Below are 16,138 nucleotides of genomic sequence, written 5' to 3' on the forward strand. Positions count from 1 at the left end.
TCTCAGCTGTTCGGCTAGAAAAAAGTGATTGCTCAAGGTCAGGATGACTTTATGGCGTGTCATAAAAGGGATACAATTACCTCCCCATAAAAATACCCTTTGCTGAATTACCTGCTGCTCAGTCAATGCTGAGTCAAAAAAAAAAAATCACACATTGAACATCCTAAACACACCTTCTGCTTTGAATTGTGCAACAAGGAGAAACAGAGTTGTGTCACATTGCATGCAACAATCAAGGAGTTAAAATTTCACAATTTGCATCACTTGAAAAATGGAAAACTATGATAAACAGTTTGTTAGCAATTATATGGCCGCTAGTTTTTCATAAAGTTATCTTTAAAAAATGTTTCTAAAAATAGTTTTAAGAACTGGATTGTAGCCAGTAATGTGCTGAATGTTTTTAGTTTTTTAAGATCCTTCTTTCTGTCAGTCTTCTGTAAAGGCCAGATTTGTGGACAGCTAATAGCTGTCCTGTTTACAACTTTTTTCCACCCGGGTTGTGTATCTCTGCAGCTCATCCAGAAGTTACCATGGCACTATTAGCTGCGTCTCTAAATACCAGGGCTGACAGATGAGGTGGACCCCCAGATCTTGCTGAGGTTGCAGTCGTGTCACTCTTTCCGTTTTGGGAAGATGCTTGCTCTGTGAAACGAACAACGTTAGACATATTTTTTTTTATAGCATATCTCTTATTTTAAACATCTCCCCAACTGCATTCCTGATCTTTCCTTTTCTTGGACTTGGTCAGGGGTGTCAAACTCATTTTAACATCAAAATTATGAATGTGCTATAAGTATTAATAAAACTACCTGATAAACTCTTAAAATATTACAGAATATGACTTTTTTCATTAATATAATTTGGTACTGTGCAAATAAAAGTTGATTTGAGTTGAAATGATAAGTAATATCTAAACACGCAGCTATTATCTTGAGGTTTTATTGGTGTGGTCTATACAGTCTTGAGGCCAGACTTGAGTTTGACACATGTGGTCTGTGTGATAAATCACATAAAGGTGAACTTAATATTTTATTTTTTTCATTAAAAAAAGTGAACTTTGCACCATTTTTCTTTCACTGAACAACAAACAATATGTTTTGTCTGTTACATAATCCCATTAACAATAAATAAAAGCCGCAGTAGGGCGTTCTAAGAAAACAAAATCTGAAGTAGCACACCTTACAGGTCACCGCCTCTCGCTCTCTGCTGCGCTACGGCTCTCCCTCCACAGCGGGGTCTGCCCCGTAGGGCAGAAATTTCCAGTAAAGTTTTGTTGTTTCTCTGCCGTTAATACAGCTGCAGCACACCGGCAATTTTAAGCTTGAATGTATTGACGTAGAAGGGGGGAAATCTGTGAGGACTGTGTACAAAAGCATTAATGACATACTAAGACTCTCCTACTACAAGAAGAAAGTGGAAGAGCGTTATTTTATTTTTATAGATTCTCTTTCATTTGTTCTACTGGCAGGACGTTTTAACAGATGCATAAAACTACATTTTCATTAAAGTTACCTACTACAGCTTTAAGTTATGTGGTTGTAACTTACTAAAGGTGGAATTACGGTGGCAGAGTAATGATATCTCTTACAATGAGATATAAGGATAAAATTACATCAAAAAAATGACATTCTTTGTGATTTTATCTGAACTACTCCTCCCCTAAGCCGCTTCAGGTCATCCGATGTGAAGCTCATGAAATGTTTCTCACTTCTTGTCTCAACTATTGACAGGCAAAGCTTCACGTGGCGTCTGAGCTTAGAGTAGAAGCTGTGGAGGAATCATCAGGTTTAGACATTAGTTGTTGAGAGAGCAATGAGTTAGTTACCACAGGATAAGACAGAAAAGTGTTGATGCCAAAGCTCACAGTCAAATGTCCCTGATGGTGTCCACGCCAGCTGGTCTGGTTGCTTATTTACTGCAGGCTTCGTCTTCAAACAATTCAGTTTTAGCATCTTTTCCCCCTCCTCACTCAGGAGATGTGATCCTTTCCCTCACCTTCATGAAAGCTTTTATTTATTTATTTATTTTCTCATTTAGTGTGCACTTTTATCTAAAACTCCCCCATGAAAAGGCTTGTGAAACATTTTATTATAAAGAAATCCCTATTTTTCCCCTGAGTATTTTCCCCCTATTTTTCCTGGGTAGAGTTGTGCAACACAACCATTGCAAAACGTTTTCTCCCTACATCATCCATTTAAAGTGAATGACTAACAAAGTGACGCTTCTGGAAGTTAATATTTGTCACAGGTCTCTTTAAGTATCACTGTAGATAAAAGAAAAACTTTTGCCTGCAGGTCGTGTTACTCCATAAGTTTCAGGGTGTTGCAGTAACTCAGCCTGGGTTCATCAAAGTGAACATTGTGAACAAAATAACTTTTAGGCTGTTTTTCTGGTTGTTTCTCCTTGTTCGGTCTGTCCTTGTTTACCACTAATGATGACTCAGGTTAGAGGGTTTATTGTGGGATGGGTTAAAGTTTAATGACTGTGATATAAATGCATCACCTATAAGCTGCTGGCAAAACAGGCACAGCCTGCAGGAAAAGCTCCAAGGAGAACCAGGGTAAGAGATTTTCCCTTTTTTATCCTTAAAGAGGTAAACAATTCCCTCAATTTGTTTATGGTTTTGTTAGACTAAAAACTGAATAATTAGAGTCGTCCTGATAGTATCAGATGTGAAAATCAGAAACTTACTTCCTGTAAGTGATTTCTGTAGAGCAGCATGCAAACCTTGTTCAACTAAATCAGCTCACTCCCCTGTTACATAATCTGGGTACACTTCTGTGACAGAGCAAAGAATCAGCCTGACGGTTTTAGGGGATAAACTTGAAACACTCCAGACATTTTATTTATTTATTTTTTGGTGTCATTTGGGCTTTTGGAAAGCACAGCAAGTATGGTACAGTGACTCCCAGATCTCAAATATTCCTCTCCAGACCTGTGACTGACTGAAACTTCAAATGTAGTTCACACAGTTCAAAAGAGATAAATACATTTAGATTTGATGTTTCCAATAAGAGTAGCTCTGCTGCTTACTTCTCATTTCCTGAAAGTAGAAATATTCAGAGGAAACATTGTTGCGTTAATGTTTCGAACATTAACACAACACTGATTCCTGCTGTGGCTAAAACTCTGTAGCTCGTTATGATTAGTATCTGTTGTAATATTTAAGATTTAAGCAAAAGCAGATAATGAACATCTGCTAAATTCAGTCGTACTTGTCTAATGCACAGTATGTTATATATATATATATATATATATATATATATATATATATATATATATATATATATATATATATATTTTTTTTTTTTTTTTTTTTTTTTTTGCATTTTTGTTCTTTTTATAGTAACACAAGCTGATATTAGCTGCTTATTTATGCAAACCATCTGCTAAGGTAGAAAAGCTGCTCAAAAGATATGTCGCTGTCAATGCAGCATTACCTTCATAACAGCTATATGAAGGTAATGCTTCATATTTTGATTTCACATCATGACTTTGTTTTTTATTGCCACCAGAAATATCCCTAAACAGCTTAATCTGTGTTTTCTGTAAAGTAGGAAAGAGTGTCTTCTTTCATCAGGGAGGAGTTTATATTTCTATGTTGAGTTGCTTAAAACATCTGCAATATATGATTCTATGTTATTATGACTCTTTATAAAGAGACATATCCCCAATAATTGGCTTTCTTTGTTACAGTTTCATTGCTGATTAGTCAGAGGCACCTAAACATTTGCGGTGTAATAAAAACCTCACCAAAAATTCAAAATATTATTCTCAATATGCAGATGAACAACCAACTCAACTTTTTTTTGTAAGTCAAATGACAAAGGCAAATGTTTCACATTTACATTTGTCTTTTGTTCCCCTCTCCAGACAAATTGCTAGGTTCCCCGAAGATTCAAAATGGCTAAGAAAGTAATAATAGTGGCCCTTGCAGTGCTGCTGTTAGCATGCCTCGCCATATTTCTGGGTGTTTTCTTTGGCCTGAAGAGCAACAGAGCGAATGGCTCCTGGAAAGCAGCAGTAGCAGCAGATGCGGGCCCCTGCTCAGAGGTTGGCAGGTAAGAGCTTGTTTCGACAACATTGATATGAAAACCTGTTTGAGTTATGAGTGTGACCACCTACGCAGAGAATAAAGCTGTCCCTATGTGTTTTTTTTTAATTGTTTGCACTGTAGGGACATTCTCCAGAAAGGAGGATCTGCAGTGGATGCCTCAATAGCGTCGCTGCTATGTGTTGGATTAATAAATGCTCACAGTATGGGCATAGGAGGAGGTCTTTTCCTCACCATCTATGATGCAAAAACTGGTACAACAACACACATTTCTCACCACAAGACTTGTCACATCTCTGCATCTCCACAAATCAAACAAACTGAAGGAAATTATGTGACTTCTATGCAGGAAAGGTTGAGGTAATTGATGCACGGGAGACGGCGCCCCACAATGCAACGCAGGACATGTTTAAAAACAACACAAATTTATCCCAGAAAGGTAATGTCCAAACGTAGAAATGGAAATAAGCTGACGTTTATTGGTCCTCCTGCCTTAAAATGTGATATAATCTCTTTCGATACTTTGGAACTGCCCTTTATTCTCCTTGTATATCTTGATATGGGATGTTGCCCCCCAATAAATTGTTGATTGCTGTTTCATGTTTAGACATTTTGTAACTGCAAAGCACGCAGATTTATTTATAGGACGTTTCTTCTGTTCAGAAATACAAAAAGATCAAATAAGATGAGTGAAAGCTCCCCTAAAAATCTAAACTTTTCAACCGTTTCTTGGTCTTTAGGAGCGTTGTCCATCGCTGTTCCCGGAGAGCTTCGGGGTTACGACATGGCCCACAAACGACACGGCAAACTGCCCTGGAAAGACTTGTTTCAGCCAAGCATCGAGCTTGCAGAGAAAGGATTTCCAATGGGCAAGGCGATGGCGATCGCGATTAATGCAAACAAGGAACTCATCGTGAATGACACAGCCCTCTGGTGAGAGACATCACCTTTAATTAGCTCTCTGCTTCATAGATAACGTTCTCTGTCTGACATGATCTTGCTTGTCCTCTTTCAGTGAAGTGTTTTGCGCGAGAAACGGCGGCGTGTTGAAAGAAAATGACACCATTAAATTCACCAGGCTGGCAGGAACATACAGGAGAATCGCCGAGAAAGGAGCAGAGGAGTTTTATACAGGACAACTGTCAGATGAGCTTGTGAAGGATATTCAGGCTTCAGGTATCGTTGGTTCTTACTATTAAATCATTTTATATTGTTGCTACACACAGCAACCTGCGAAAGTACTCATTTCCCCTTGAAATAGCTTTCGCTTTGTTGTGCTAAAAAGCTCAAACTTAATTAGATTTTATTGGAGTTTTATGTAGTAAAGTAGTTGTAAGACAAAGTAATGTGGAAGGAAATGTTCCATGAACTTTTAAAATATAAAAAGGTCTTTTTCGGGGTACGTCTAGACAAAAAGAGTCTGAAATTTCTGTCTTTTCTTGTTTGCAAAGCAGCTCTAGCTTTAGCAGATTGGATGGAGAACACAGGATGTTATTATATAGTGTCTTAGCAAAGCTGATCCAAAAAAACAAATAGACTATAAAAACACAAAACATGTGGCATGTGTTTGTATTAACACTTTCTATCTTTACATTTGGAGATTGTGCTTTTTCTTGCCTTTTTTGTGGCTGAAAATCTCATTTAAATTTGATGGAGATCATCTGTGAACATCAATTTTCAAATCTTGCCCCCCCCCCTCAAAAACAAGTTCAACTGAGTTTGAACTTTTAACACAAATAAATGCTTGGAGCTAAAACATTACATTACAGCTCATGTTGTGTGTTTAGGATAATTTTCTTGCTATAAATTAAAGACTTCTGCAGCCTCAAACAGATTTTTATCTTTAAGGATTTCTCTGTATTTTGCTCCATCCACCTTTCCATCAACTAATCGGCATCTCTGTCCCCACAGCATAATGCTGCCACTCATCAGAAATCATTTCATGATAAAAGTCATCTCATACTTTCTTTGATCTTTCGCATAAAAACCCAAGAAATAATATTTAAGTTTGTGGATGTAGTTGCAAAAAAAGAAAAAATCTTTAAAAAGTCAGCAATATTTGTAATTAACCATTTTTATAAAAGCTGACTTGACTTTTAAGAAGTTTCAAGCAACAGATGTTGTCTATTCTGGAAAATCAAAGGATTTCTGTTCCGAGTCCTTCTTAGAATCTGTTGCAAATGATCTTGTGCAGTAACTCTTAATGCCACAAAAGTTTCAAATTCAACCCAATGTTTCCATCTTCAGATAAAAGTCTGCATTTTATTTAATTTCTGCTTCGTTGCGCCTCCTATTTGCAGGATAAGGAGAATTTGTTCCCCCTTTTCTGCTCAGAAATGTATTCACAGTGTTTGTCAATCCATGTTTAGGCGGCATCATCACAAAGGAAGATCTGAGGGATTATGAGCCTGTCTTGGATGAAAGCCCTTTAAGGGTGAATGTGGGGGAGTACGCCATGGTTGTTCCCAATGCCCCCGCTAGCGGCCCTGTGCTATCGCTGATATTAAACATCCTGAATGGTAAGCCTTGTTACGCCGTCCAAAAACATCCTGAGTGGGAGAAAATGTGTTGCAGCGTGAGCTGCCTTCCAGCCACTCTCACAGAAAGGAGTCGGCTCTGAGGGACGTGTACAGGAAATCCTCTCTTTAAAGGGTCTCTTCTCTTAATTCAACCAGAAATAGGATGGGTTATGTAACTGGGAGCTGGTAAAAAACACTGATTTTTAACAGGGATGCGCTCTATTTGCCCTTATATGGGCTTAGATGTGGAATAAGCGCTGATTATTAAAATGCTACTTATTTTCGAACTGAAAACCTTTTTCTTTGTTCTGCTGACGTCATCTGTCTGATTTAGCTTGTCGCTGGCTGGGCCGTAACATTCAAGCTGCTGGTCTGTGAAGACACCGTCACGCTGCCTCGGCTTCGTGTCGGAGCAGTGACAGTATCTGCCACTGAGGATTAGAGAAACTTTCCTCTAAAATAATTAATCATCAAAACCCGCTCCCTTTCCCTTTGACTGGCCGCCCACTCACTGTACCCCACTGCCTCAGACACCCGAACAGTAATCCCACAAATTTACTTCTAATTGGACACAGATGACTTGTTCAAGCTTGACTCACATTTCAGTCGGCGTAGAATAAAGCGCTCTCGCCCCGCTGATGTGCCGTGACGCCTGCTTCTGTCCCGAAGCTAAGACCGACAAAGTCCTGAACTGTCTTCCTTCTGGGGCTTTCACCTCGGCGTAACACACATGTGGAACTAACTGAAAACACATTGCGCGCCAAGTCAATTTGTTCTCTGTGTATTTGAACCCAAAAGTATACAAATAGATTACGAAAGCCTTAGTTTTAATCAAGCTCTAATTGCGGTTATGTGTGTCTGCAGGATACAACTTCAGCACAGACAGCATGGCGACCAAGGAGAAAAAGATCCTAACTTTCCACCGCATTGTGGAGGCCTTTCGCTTCGCTTATGCAAAGAGAACTTTGCTTGGCGATCCAAAGTTTCTCCAGATTGAAGATGTAAGTTACGGGAAGTGTGTTCGTTTTTGTTGTGCAGTGACTAATAGAGCGGGGGGCTGGGGGGGAGGTTAAAGTTGACCTTTTACCTGTCTAGGAAATGACACAGAAAGAAAATGAAACAAAGTAAGCCACATGTGCTTGCTGTAGATAAGTAGGAAATCTCGGAAACATGGCAATCTGCAGATTACACAACCTGGTGACTCAAGAACTTTGTATCCCTGCTACATTTTTACAGAACAGAGAAGAAACACAACTCAGTTAAATGACTCCAGTCTAGTTAGGACTAAATCATCCATTGCTAGCAAACACAGGTTGTATTTAAGTTGCTGACAAAAGCTTGCTATTGCTCTTTTTTTATCCAAAGCCAAATCATTTCTTTACCGACATTCAGTCCAAAATGTACGAAGACCTTAATGTTTGGAAATTTCTCAGTGGTTTGATGAACTGACAAGGTTTGGAGAACATGAGGATAAGATAAACAAAACTAAATGAACAAAAAGCACAAGACTCAAACTCACAGTAACTTAGGGAGCAAGATAAGCAAACACCTTATAGCTCTGTGTTGTTCTTTTTGTTTAGCACAGTTCTGAACTTAATCAGCTGTTTTCTTCCAAAAGTTGATCAAGAACATGACCTCCACTTCGTATGCTGACGTCATGCGGGCGAAGATTACGGATGACACCACCCATCCCATGGAGTACTACGAGCCACAGTTCTGGCTTCCTGAAAACCACGGGACGTCTCACCTGTCCGTCGTTTCAGAGGATGGGAGTGCGGTGGCTGCCACCAGCACCATCAACCACTAGTAAGACCTCCTAATTAATCTGTTGTAGCTCTTGTCCCTTCATATCTGATCAGTTATTGTCTTCCTGCAGTTTGGGCTCCAAAGTCATGTCAGGATCTACAGGAATCATTCTTAACAATGAGATGGATGACTTCAGCTCGCCATATATCATTAATGGGTTCGATGTTCCTCCTTCCCCAAGCAACTTCATCAAGCCAGGTAGATGTTTAACGTTTTGTGCAGGTGTAAGTTGTGTATCTAAAATGGATCAGAGGGTGCAAAAGTATGCTTAATGCTTTTATTTAAACTATTTTAATTATTTGAGAACAACTAAACCAAAGCTTCAAAATGACATAATAACTCTCTGAAATGTTGCTACAGTCAGTAAATGTTATCTATACAGTATAGATTGGAAAACAGCAACAGTGAACCAACAAGAACACCAAGACAGACGTAAAGTTAGTGGAAACAATGATTAGAAAATTTAAATAGGATATTAGTGTAAAAATGAAGAGGAATGAAAGACCGTCACATTTATTTGTTTATCCAAAATGAAGTTATTGTGGTTGGTCTAAATCTGTGTGAGTTGGCTCTGACAGACAGAGCCACACATGAGTTTTATATCAAATAAAAGGAAATCCTAGACATTGGAGAGAGAGTTTGGTTCCTGAGCAGCTGCAGAAAAACAACCTCTAACCTGAGTGCAGCCCACAAAGGTTCATCTGGAGAGAGTTCAAAAGCACTAAGAGTAAAGACCATGACCATCAGATAGTCATAATGTTTTGCCTCATAATGAATTTTTCCACCATTGTGAAGGTCATGGTTCCTTCACATGTCCTGGGTCTTCTAGCTGATCCAATGATGAACTTCACAGCAGATTTGTTGCACAAATCAAAGACGTTTAGTGAGTCAGAATATGGGTGTGATGTTGTTGAGTTGAAACTAATACACATTATTCTCTTAAATAATCCGTATTTATCTAATACTTCTCTACCAGAATAAGCTCCGTTCGAGGACTTTGGTAACTTAAAGCTTGAGGTTAGATTGAAACAATTATAAAGCTTTGTAAAGATCAGATAATTTTTAAATTAACTCCCTTCTGCTCACTTTTTCACCTTGACATTTATCAAGGTGGAGCATGTGTTTCAGGAGGATGGCTCTTTATCTTAATTCTTAAGTAACTTTACTTGGAAGTCAGCCTAAATGTTATCAGGTTATGTCGTTTTGCAAAGCTCTATTTTCCTTCTGTTTATTAATGATTGATCACTTCAGTGATTGATGGTTCTGATTATTAAAACCTCACACCACTTTTCTAAATGCTGAATCACGTAATGATTTATGGCTCATCCGATCACAGGCAGCTTATAACTTGTTAATCAAATGTCAGCTTCTATTATTCATGCCCTTTGACCTTGGAGACATTTTGTCACACTACTATAAAGTTTCTGTGTATTTTATAAGTATTTTATCTGACAAGGATAAAAGTTCAGAACTGTGGAGGGGAATAATATATTATTTTCTAATTTAAGTTTTTGATGGGAAAACACTAAGGCTTAAAATATGTTAGTTTTTTCAGTTTTTCCAACATCCTCCTTCAAATTTATATTAACTACATAAAATGTATTACAAAAAATGACACTTTGAAAATAAAACTGTTCAACATGTCGTTTATTTGTATGAAGTAACATTTACTTTGGCTTGGACAAATTAAAAAATAGCAGGTAATTTGCTTTGTTTTTATTTATCTAAGTATAATTAACCCTTTCATTCTGTTAACAGGGAAAAGGCCGATGTCGTCTATGTGTCCAACAATCCTTTTTGACAAAAACAACAATGTCAAAATGGTAGTCGGAGGTTCAGGAGGAACAAAAATCACTACTTCCATCGCTCAGGTAAAACACGTTCTCACCTCAACCGTAAAGATGTGAACATTTCCATTTACCTTTTTTTTTGTTCTTTCTACAATGTTGGACATGTTTGCTGCTTTAAAGGTGATTCTCAAAGCGCTCTTCTTCGGCTTCGATGTTGATAAAGCCGTCACAGACCCAAGGTTACACAACCAGCTAAGTCCCAACACCACTCAGGCGGAGTCTGACTTTGACAAAGTGAGTGCCAAAAACACAAAGAAGTGCTGATTTATGCAGCTAATATTAGCAAGCTGTGCTGCTCAGAGAGACGATCCAGTATCCGAAAGCTGGGTAACACAGAATGCTTTAACCACTAGTCATTACCTTCACCTTTCAGGGATGAAAAGTTTTCACTTACACTCTCTGACTGAGAGAAAGCAGCTCTGTTGTGAGGTTAAACAGTAATCATAATGACTTTACAACATAATGACTTTACAACATTCTTATGTAATGGTTTAACACAAGGTTTACCTCTACACCCTCCGTGGCTCTTCAACCACATAGTTGTGAATGTCGCCCGAGTTTTTCAAAGCGTTTGGGTCGTCTGACATTATGGTGTGAAAAAGAAACGCGCAAACTGAACACATAACAAATGTTTAAAGTTTGGTTCCCGATCTAATCTAGTATCCTGAACCATAATGTCTGGAAACACCCTTAACTTTATCACACGGTTATCGCTTGGGTCTTTTCCAGTTTATGGCAACATGGTATGCATTGCAAATAATTAACACTTACATAAAACGAATATATAATGTTTGAATCTGTAATTGTTGAGAAATAATTAATAGTTATTAGACACCATGTCAGCTTATCTTCCTGATTTGTTGAGTTTTGGTCAGTTAGTTAATTATTTTCATTTTATTCAGGCTAGAAAAGTTTGCAGCTGTAATCAATGATAGATCTTGATTTTACTGAGATAAAAGGTGTTATAAAACAATTTGAGAAAGATATTTTGGTGAGAGATTTTATATGCAGCTCTGGAAAAAAATTAAGAGAGCGCTGCATTGAACCCTATTGAAAACTCTTCTGAGGTAAAACATTAGTATTGTTGTTTTCATGCATTATTTTTCATTATTTTTACCATTTCTCATTTTACAGTACTTTTGCCTGGAATTTCAGAGACAGTAGTTCATAGAATAAAATAATAATGTTAATTTTACTCAAACCTATACCTATAAAAAGTAAAATTAGAGAAACTGATAATTTTTCTGTGGTCTCTTAACTTTTTCCAGAGGTGGATATATTAGAAATTTGCAAAGTCTAGCTTCAAAATTAATTAAAACTTTTCCCCCAGTCCTTGTTTTCAAAATTCATGAAATCATTGGTTTGTATAAAATAGAATAATGGTTTGAGTTTTGCTTTAAAATACAAAATGAAGTAAAAATGTGTTTTATTTACTTTCAAAAGGCCTGCTTTATCACTGAAGCTACCGGGAAATGTTCAGATTTTCATGCTCTCTCTTGTTTTACCTCACAGGAAATCATGGATGGTTTGGCAAAGAAGAACCATGTGACGGCGTTCCTCACGTCACCAGGAGCCGTAGTGCAGGCGGTGTTGCGTCGCGACAACAAGCTGTCCGCCAAGTCGGATCCTCGTAAAGGGGGGTATGCTGCCGGGTACTGAGGCCATAAATCCTTCACTGATTATGACGTTGCAGTAGCTGTTTGAACTTTAACACCTTCCACACAACATTAGAGACGAGAGACGAGGAACTCAACGAAGCCAAACGACCATCGCTGACTCAGCGGATTTTGTACAAACTGAGTTATGCTTGTTGTTTTTTTTTTTTGTTTTTTTTTTCTTTACAAAACAGCACTATTGTTAATTCTAATCTCTTCTTTATTTATAGACAACTTAATTTATTATCAACCCTTTTTTTAATGTAGTTTTACAGTTTTGTTCTAAATCCAGTGTAATTTAAAAATTGTTATTTGTGTTGTTCTTTCTGAAATCACTGGCACCACTGAGCTGCTATCGAGCCGCTTTTGGTTGTTGAATTGTAAGAAAAGGAATAACAAAGGGCTCAGACTGTAACACCTCAGGGACAAGCCTTTCCAGGAGACAAAACAATGTAATGACTCACAATAATTTGCTAACACCCAGAGTGCAGCGACCTACAGAGACCTCATCTCATTATATTTGCTGCTTCTTCTTACAACGACGTCTTTCATCGGCTGAACTAGGGAGTATTAGGAAGTGCTCCTATCACTTTTGTTTGCTTCTTGAGATCACAAAGCTATTTTACAAGAACACTACAGCATATCAGTTCATAGGTTAATATTTTCTTCTCATGGGCCTCCTGTCAAAGAAATAAGAGACATGCAGGCCAAATGTTTTCTTGTGCGTTAAAGGGACAGTACGTTTTTTAGAGGTTCTGGGAGGTTGCTGCGAGTGAGAGCTCCCCTAGTTGTCGTAAAACGTCACACAGCCTTGAGCTGGTAAGAGTGATTCATCCTCAGGGAGATGGGAAGCTTTAGCTGACTTTAAAACAACTCAGTCAGAAAATGTTTACGTCTGTGGGATGAAACGCTGTTTTGGTGGGCATTAACTGTCTCTGCTCTCACTGTCAGGACTGTCTCTGTTCCTCAGACATAGATTGTTGATCGAGGCAGGCAGTCAGCTGTATCAATTAGTTTGATTGGTAGCTCACCAGGATTAGACCTGGAGGAGCGGAGTTGTTGCATAAGGGATGAAATGATGAATGTTTCTCATTATTGCCCATTGTTAATGCCAATGGTACAATGATACAGCTGTGAAATTATTTAGCAATAATTCAATGACAACTACTGCAGCTGATAATGAAAATATTGGTGTTGATAAAAGTATTCAGGTTTTATCAGTATTCAGGTTTTAATATATTATATTATAATATAATAACACTATTTTTAACACATTTTTATCCTGCGCATCTTTTGTCTGAAGACGTCTGTTCAAACTCCAGGTTGTAACATAACCACTATGGGTTTTTTTTCTGAATAAATACATTACAGAGTAAATATATCAAACTGTAGAACAGTTGCTGTTATGTGATTGTTAAAAGTTACTAGAAGTTTCCACTGTTCAAAACTGATTTTGGTTCAGCATCATGCTGGCTTTGGGTGTGGTTGACGTTTTGGATTTTTCATTTTGGATTAAAACGGGGAAATACTTCCAGGACTTTGTTTTGTCCTTTGAGGATATGGGACTCTTTTGCGGACATTATTCTCATTAAAAAAGAACGGGAGTTTTTGGACATTTAATAATTTAGGAGTTGTTTTTTTTTTTTTTTTGCTGACATAAACTGAGTGATTTAAATCTAACCTATAATTATTTTTGAGGGATTTTTGGTTACTGATCTATTTATCAGAAGAAATTATTTCCTAGAATTGTGTTTTTTTTTTTTTTTTAATAAATCGTTGTTGCTAAAAATCAACAAATTTTATATGGAGTGGTTGGATATTTATTTTCTTATCAAATTAAATGGAGTAACATATTTTACGTGATATATATATTGTGAGTTCTGCTTTAAATCAGGCTGAATCTTTTTACAAGGCTACAACTGAGCAAACTAAAGTCACAAAAAATATATTTAAGTTAATATCTCATGATGACAGGCATGATAAAAAAGAAATACACATATATCGCAACTATATTTATGAATCTTCTACATGTTAAGAAAAATAACAGAAGTAGGAGCTTCTTAAAGAGACAGAGGCCTAATTTCAATATTTGACACATATGGCATTTTTAAAACAACTGAAGGTAACATAGTTACTTGATCATGCTATTAGGGAAACACTATGAGGAAATGCATAATACTGCACTTTGATATAATATTGAAATGCTAAATAGTTGGGGACGGTGAAAGTAACGACCTGTCGCTATTTGTCCAATGCTGCTGCTGTGGCAAAGGTTTTGGGGGCACTGACATCATTTTATGTGAATATTTTTTTCTCTTGACTCCAGAGCAAAACTCTCAGAATATTTGTTTATCTTTTGACTAAAAAAAAAAAAAGTGTTTCTTTTAATAGCCCTGGATCGTTTTCTAGTTTGTAACCATCAAGGTCGGCTCACATGAGGAGCGAGTGCTGCTCTGGTTTCTGTAGCTAACTGTTCAGAGACATGTGGAGACATTCCCATGAACATTTCTCAGAGCTGATCTGGACACGTTCCACTGGGAGGAGGATTTGGGGCAGACCCAGGACTAGCTGGAGCTCATATATCTCTTGGCTGACCCCAGGATGAGGCCCCCAGCAAGAGCAGAAAACAGGCAGCAGGAGAGAGAGAGTGAAAGCTGCACAGAACTGCTGACTGTTCCCAACAGGAAGACTTTCTTACTCTCAGATGTGATAAATGTGAAGACATGATTGGTTTAATTATGAAAGGAGAACATCTATGTAGTAATAAATAAAACTCCGTAAAATCAGATGTGTAGTTATACGTTGAGTTTTTTTTTAGAAAACAGGAGCTTTTCTCAGAAATCAGTTCCCCAGACGTCATATGAGAAATCCCTCACCCCTGAGAGGCACTACCTGAACTTCACTGCAGTAATCCCCCCAATAAATAAATGCAATACGCCTTAAAATAAATCAATCTTTAATTGCAGTTGAAAAATATCACCCTGAATGATTTGGTTCAGTGAGTTTATAATGTTTTTTTTTTCCTCCCTTAAGCTGCTGGAACACTGTAGATGTTATGTGTGTCTAGAAATCTGTCCCGATAGTCTACACACAAAGAGAAAAACTATTAGCGACGGCTAAGTTTGACTCTATTTTCGTCTGCGTTTATTTTTTCAGGAGTTAATCAAGTTGCAGGTACAAGATGTTGAAACAAAATGCTGAAACCAAGTCCCACAGCTTCATCGTGCTCCATTTCTTTCTTTTTCGTAGAATTCATCAGTGACCTTGTCAAAGCACACTGAAAGTTTCCTTGAAGGGCCAATTAGGCGCAGTTCAACATCCACATACTGTAGTTATAATGAACAGAGTTGTGCAACTAAAATAGGTCAAATTATCAACCCTGCAGGCATAGAGAAAAAAGAAAAAAAAAAAAGCTGCAGTCTCCACATATGTGATTTAAACTTGAGTCATTGCTTTGGACTACATCCAGGCAGATTAAAATAGCGACACACGTGCAAAGAAGTACGTACAAAAGCATAAAACGGCTGTTGTTGGAATAATTCGCTTCATCAAAATGGCTACGGGGGTAAAAGTGTACAGAGTCATCAGCGGAGCATTTAACTTCCTGCAGTTAACGTGAAAATCGTCTGTGGATTTTAAAGCTATTGTTTGTTTTTACGCCTGACAGAAAGAAGTTGGTGTTATGACACTAAAGCTGTAAAAGCCAAAGCTTATCGAAATTAACTCATTTGTCATTCAACAAAGACAGAGACACTTCACAAAGAGTGAAATTTGCATGTTCTCATAACTCACACTGAGCGCCTCGAAGGGGAGCCGAGCAGAATCCACTTAAGAAATCATTACTAATTCATAAGTTCCTCTACTGAGAACGTATCTCATTACAACTTTATTTTTTCGTTCTAAATCTCTCTTCTGCTCTCAAAAAATCCAAATTGGGAAACATGAGGTATTATTGCTGATAATTCCCCAGAATCCTGTAGATTCACTCAAATCTCCAAAACGTTTAAATTGCTCACTTGTAAATATGGCTACTTCATTTTAAGAAAAGGAAACTGAACTTTATCGTCCCTCAAGTGTTGAAGACTAAAATATTTGTCCATTCACTTTTGGTAAAACGTAGAGTCAGAGTAAAAAGAATTAAAGCTTCAAATGTGTAAAAATCACAGAGTTATAAAATTGTCCGTCTTGGAGTAATCGAGAACCCAAGATTTGCCCGAAATGTGTAAAACTCTTGAATTATTTTGCTTCTGGAAA

The 16,138-nt window shown here is 37.6% G+C and overlaps 1 protein-coding gene across 1 annotated transcript; it reads left to right on the plus strand.

The window, feature by feature from the left end:
- Positions 1 to 2,514: 2,514 nt before the first annotated feature.
- ggt1b (gamma-glutamyltransferase 1b) lies at positions 2,515 to 14,670 on the plus strand. The gene is made up of 13 exons (XM_014999915.2): positions 2,515 to 2,560; positions 3,874 to 4,061; positions 4,178 to 4,308; positions 4,404 to 4,493; positions 4,795 to 4,987; positions 5,070 to 5,230; positions 6,424 to 6,573; positions 7,438 to 7,574; positions 8,192 to 8,379; positions 8,450 to 8,577; positions 10,138 to 10,250; positions 10,350 to 10,463; positions 11,742 to 14,670. The coding sequence occupies exons 2-13, from the start codon at positions 3,904 to 3,906 to the stop codon at positions 11,886 to 11,888; spliced, it is 1,710 nt and encodes a 569-aa protein (XP_014855401.1). The 5' UTR covers positions 2,515 to 2,560; positions 3,874 to 3,903; the 3' UTR covers positions 11,889 to 14,670.
- The last annotated feature ends 1,468 nt before the right edge of the window (positions 14,671 to 16,138 follow it).

The sequence above is a fragment of the Poecilia mexicana genome, unplaced genomic scaffold (genome assembly GCF_051168715.1).
Source record: "Poecilia mexicana isolate PSO_F unplaced genomic scaffold, ASM5116871v1 scaffold_12, whole genome shotgun sequence".
Taxonomy (NCBI): Eukaryota; Metazoa; Chordata; class Actinopteri; order Cyprinodontiformes; family Poeciliidae; genus Poecilia; species Poecilia mexicana.

Excerpts from the sequence above, each read along its gene's own strand:
- ggt1b (XM_014999915.2), top strand. The coding sequence starts at position 3,904 with ATGGCTAAGAAAGTAATAATAGTGGCCCTTGCAGTGCTGCTGTTAGCA. Across the intron at positions 8,380-8,449 it reads ACCAGCACCATCAACCACTA|TTTGGGCTCCAAAGTCATGT; the intron begins GTAAGACCTCCT and ends GTCTTCCTGCAG. Across the intron at positions 8,578-10,137 it reads AAGCAACTTCATCAAGCCAG|GGAAAAGGCCGATGTCGTCT; the intron begins GTAGATGTTTAA and ends TTCTGTTAACAG.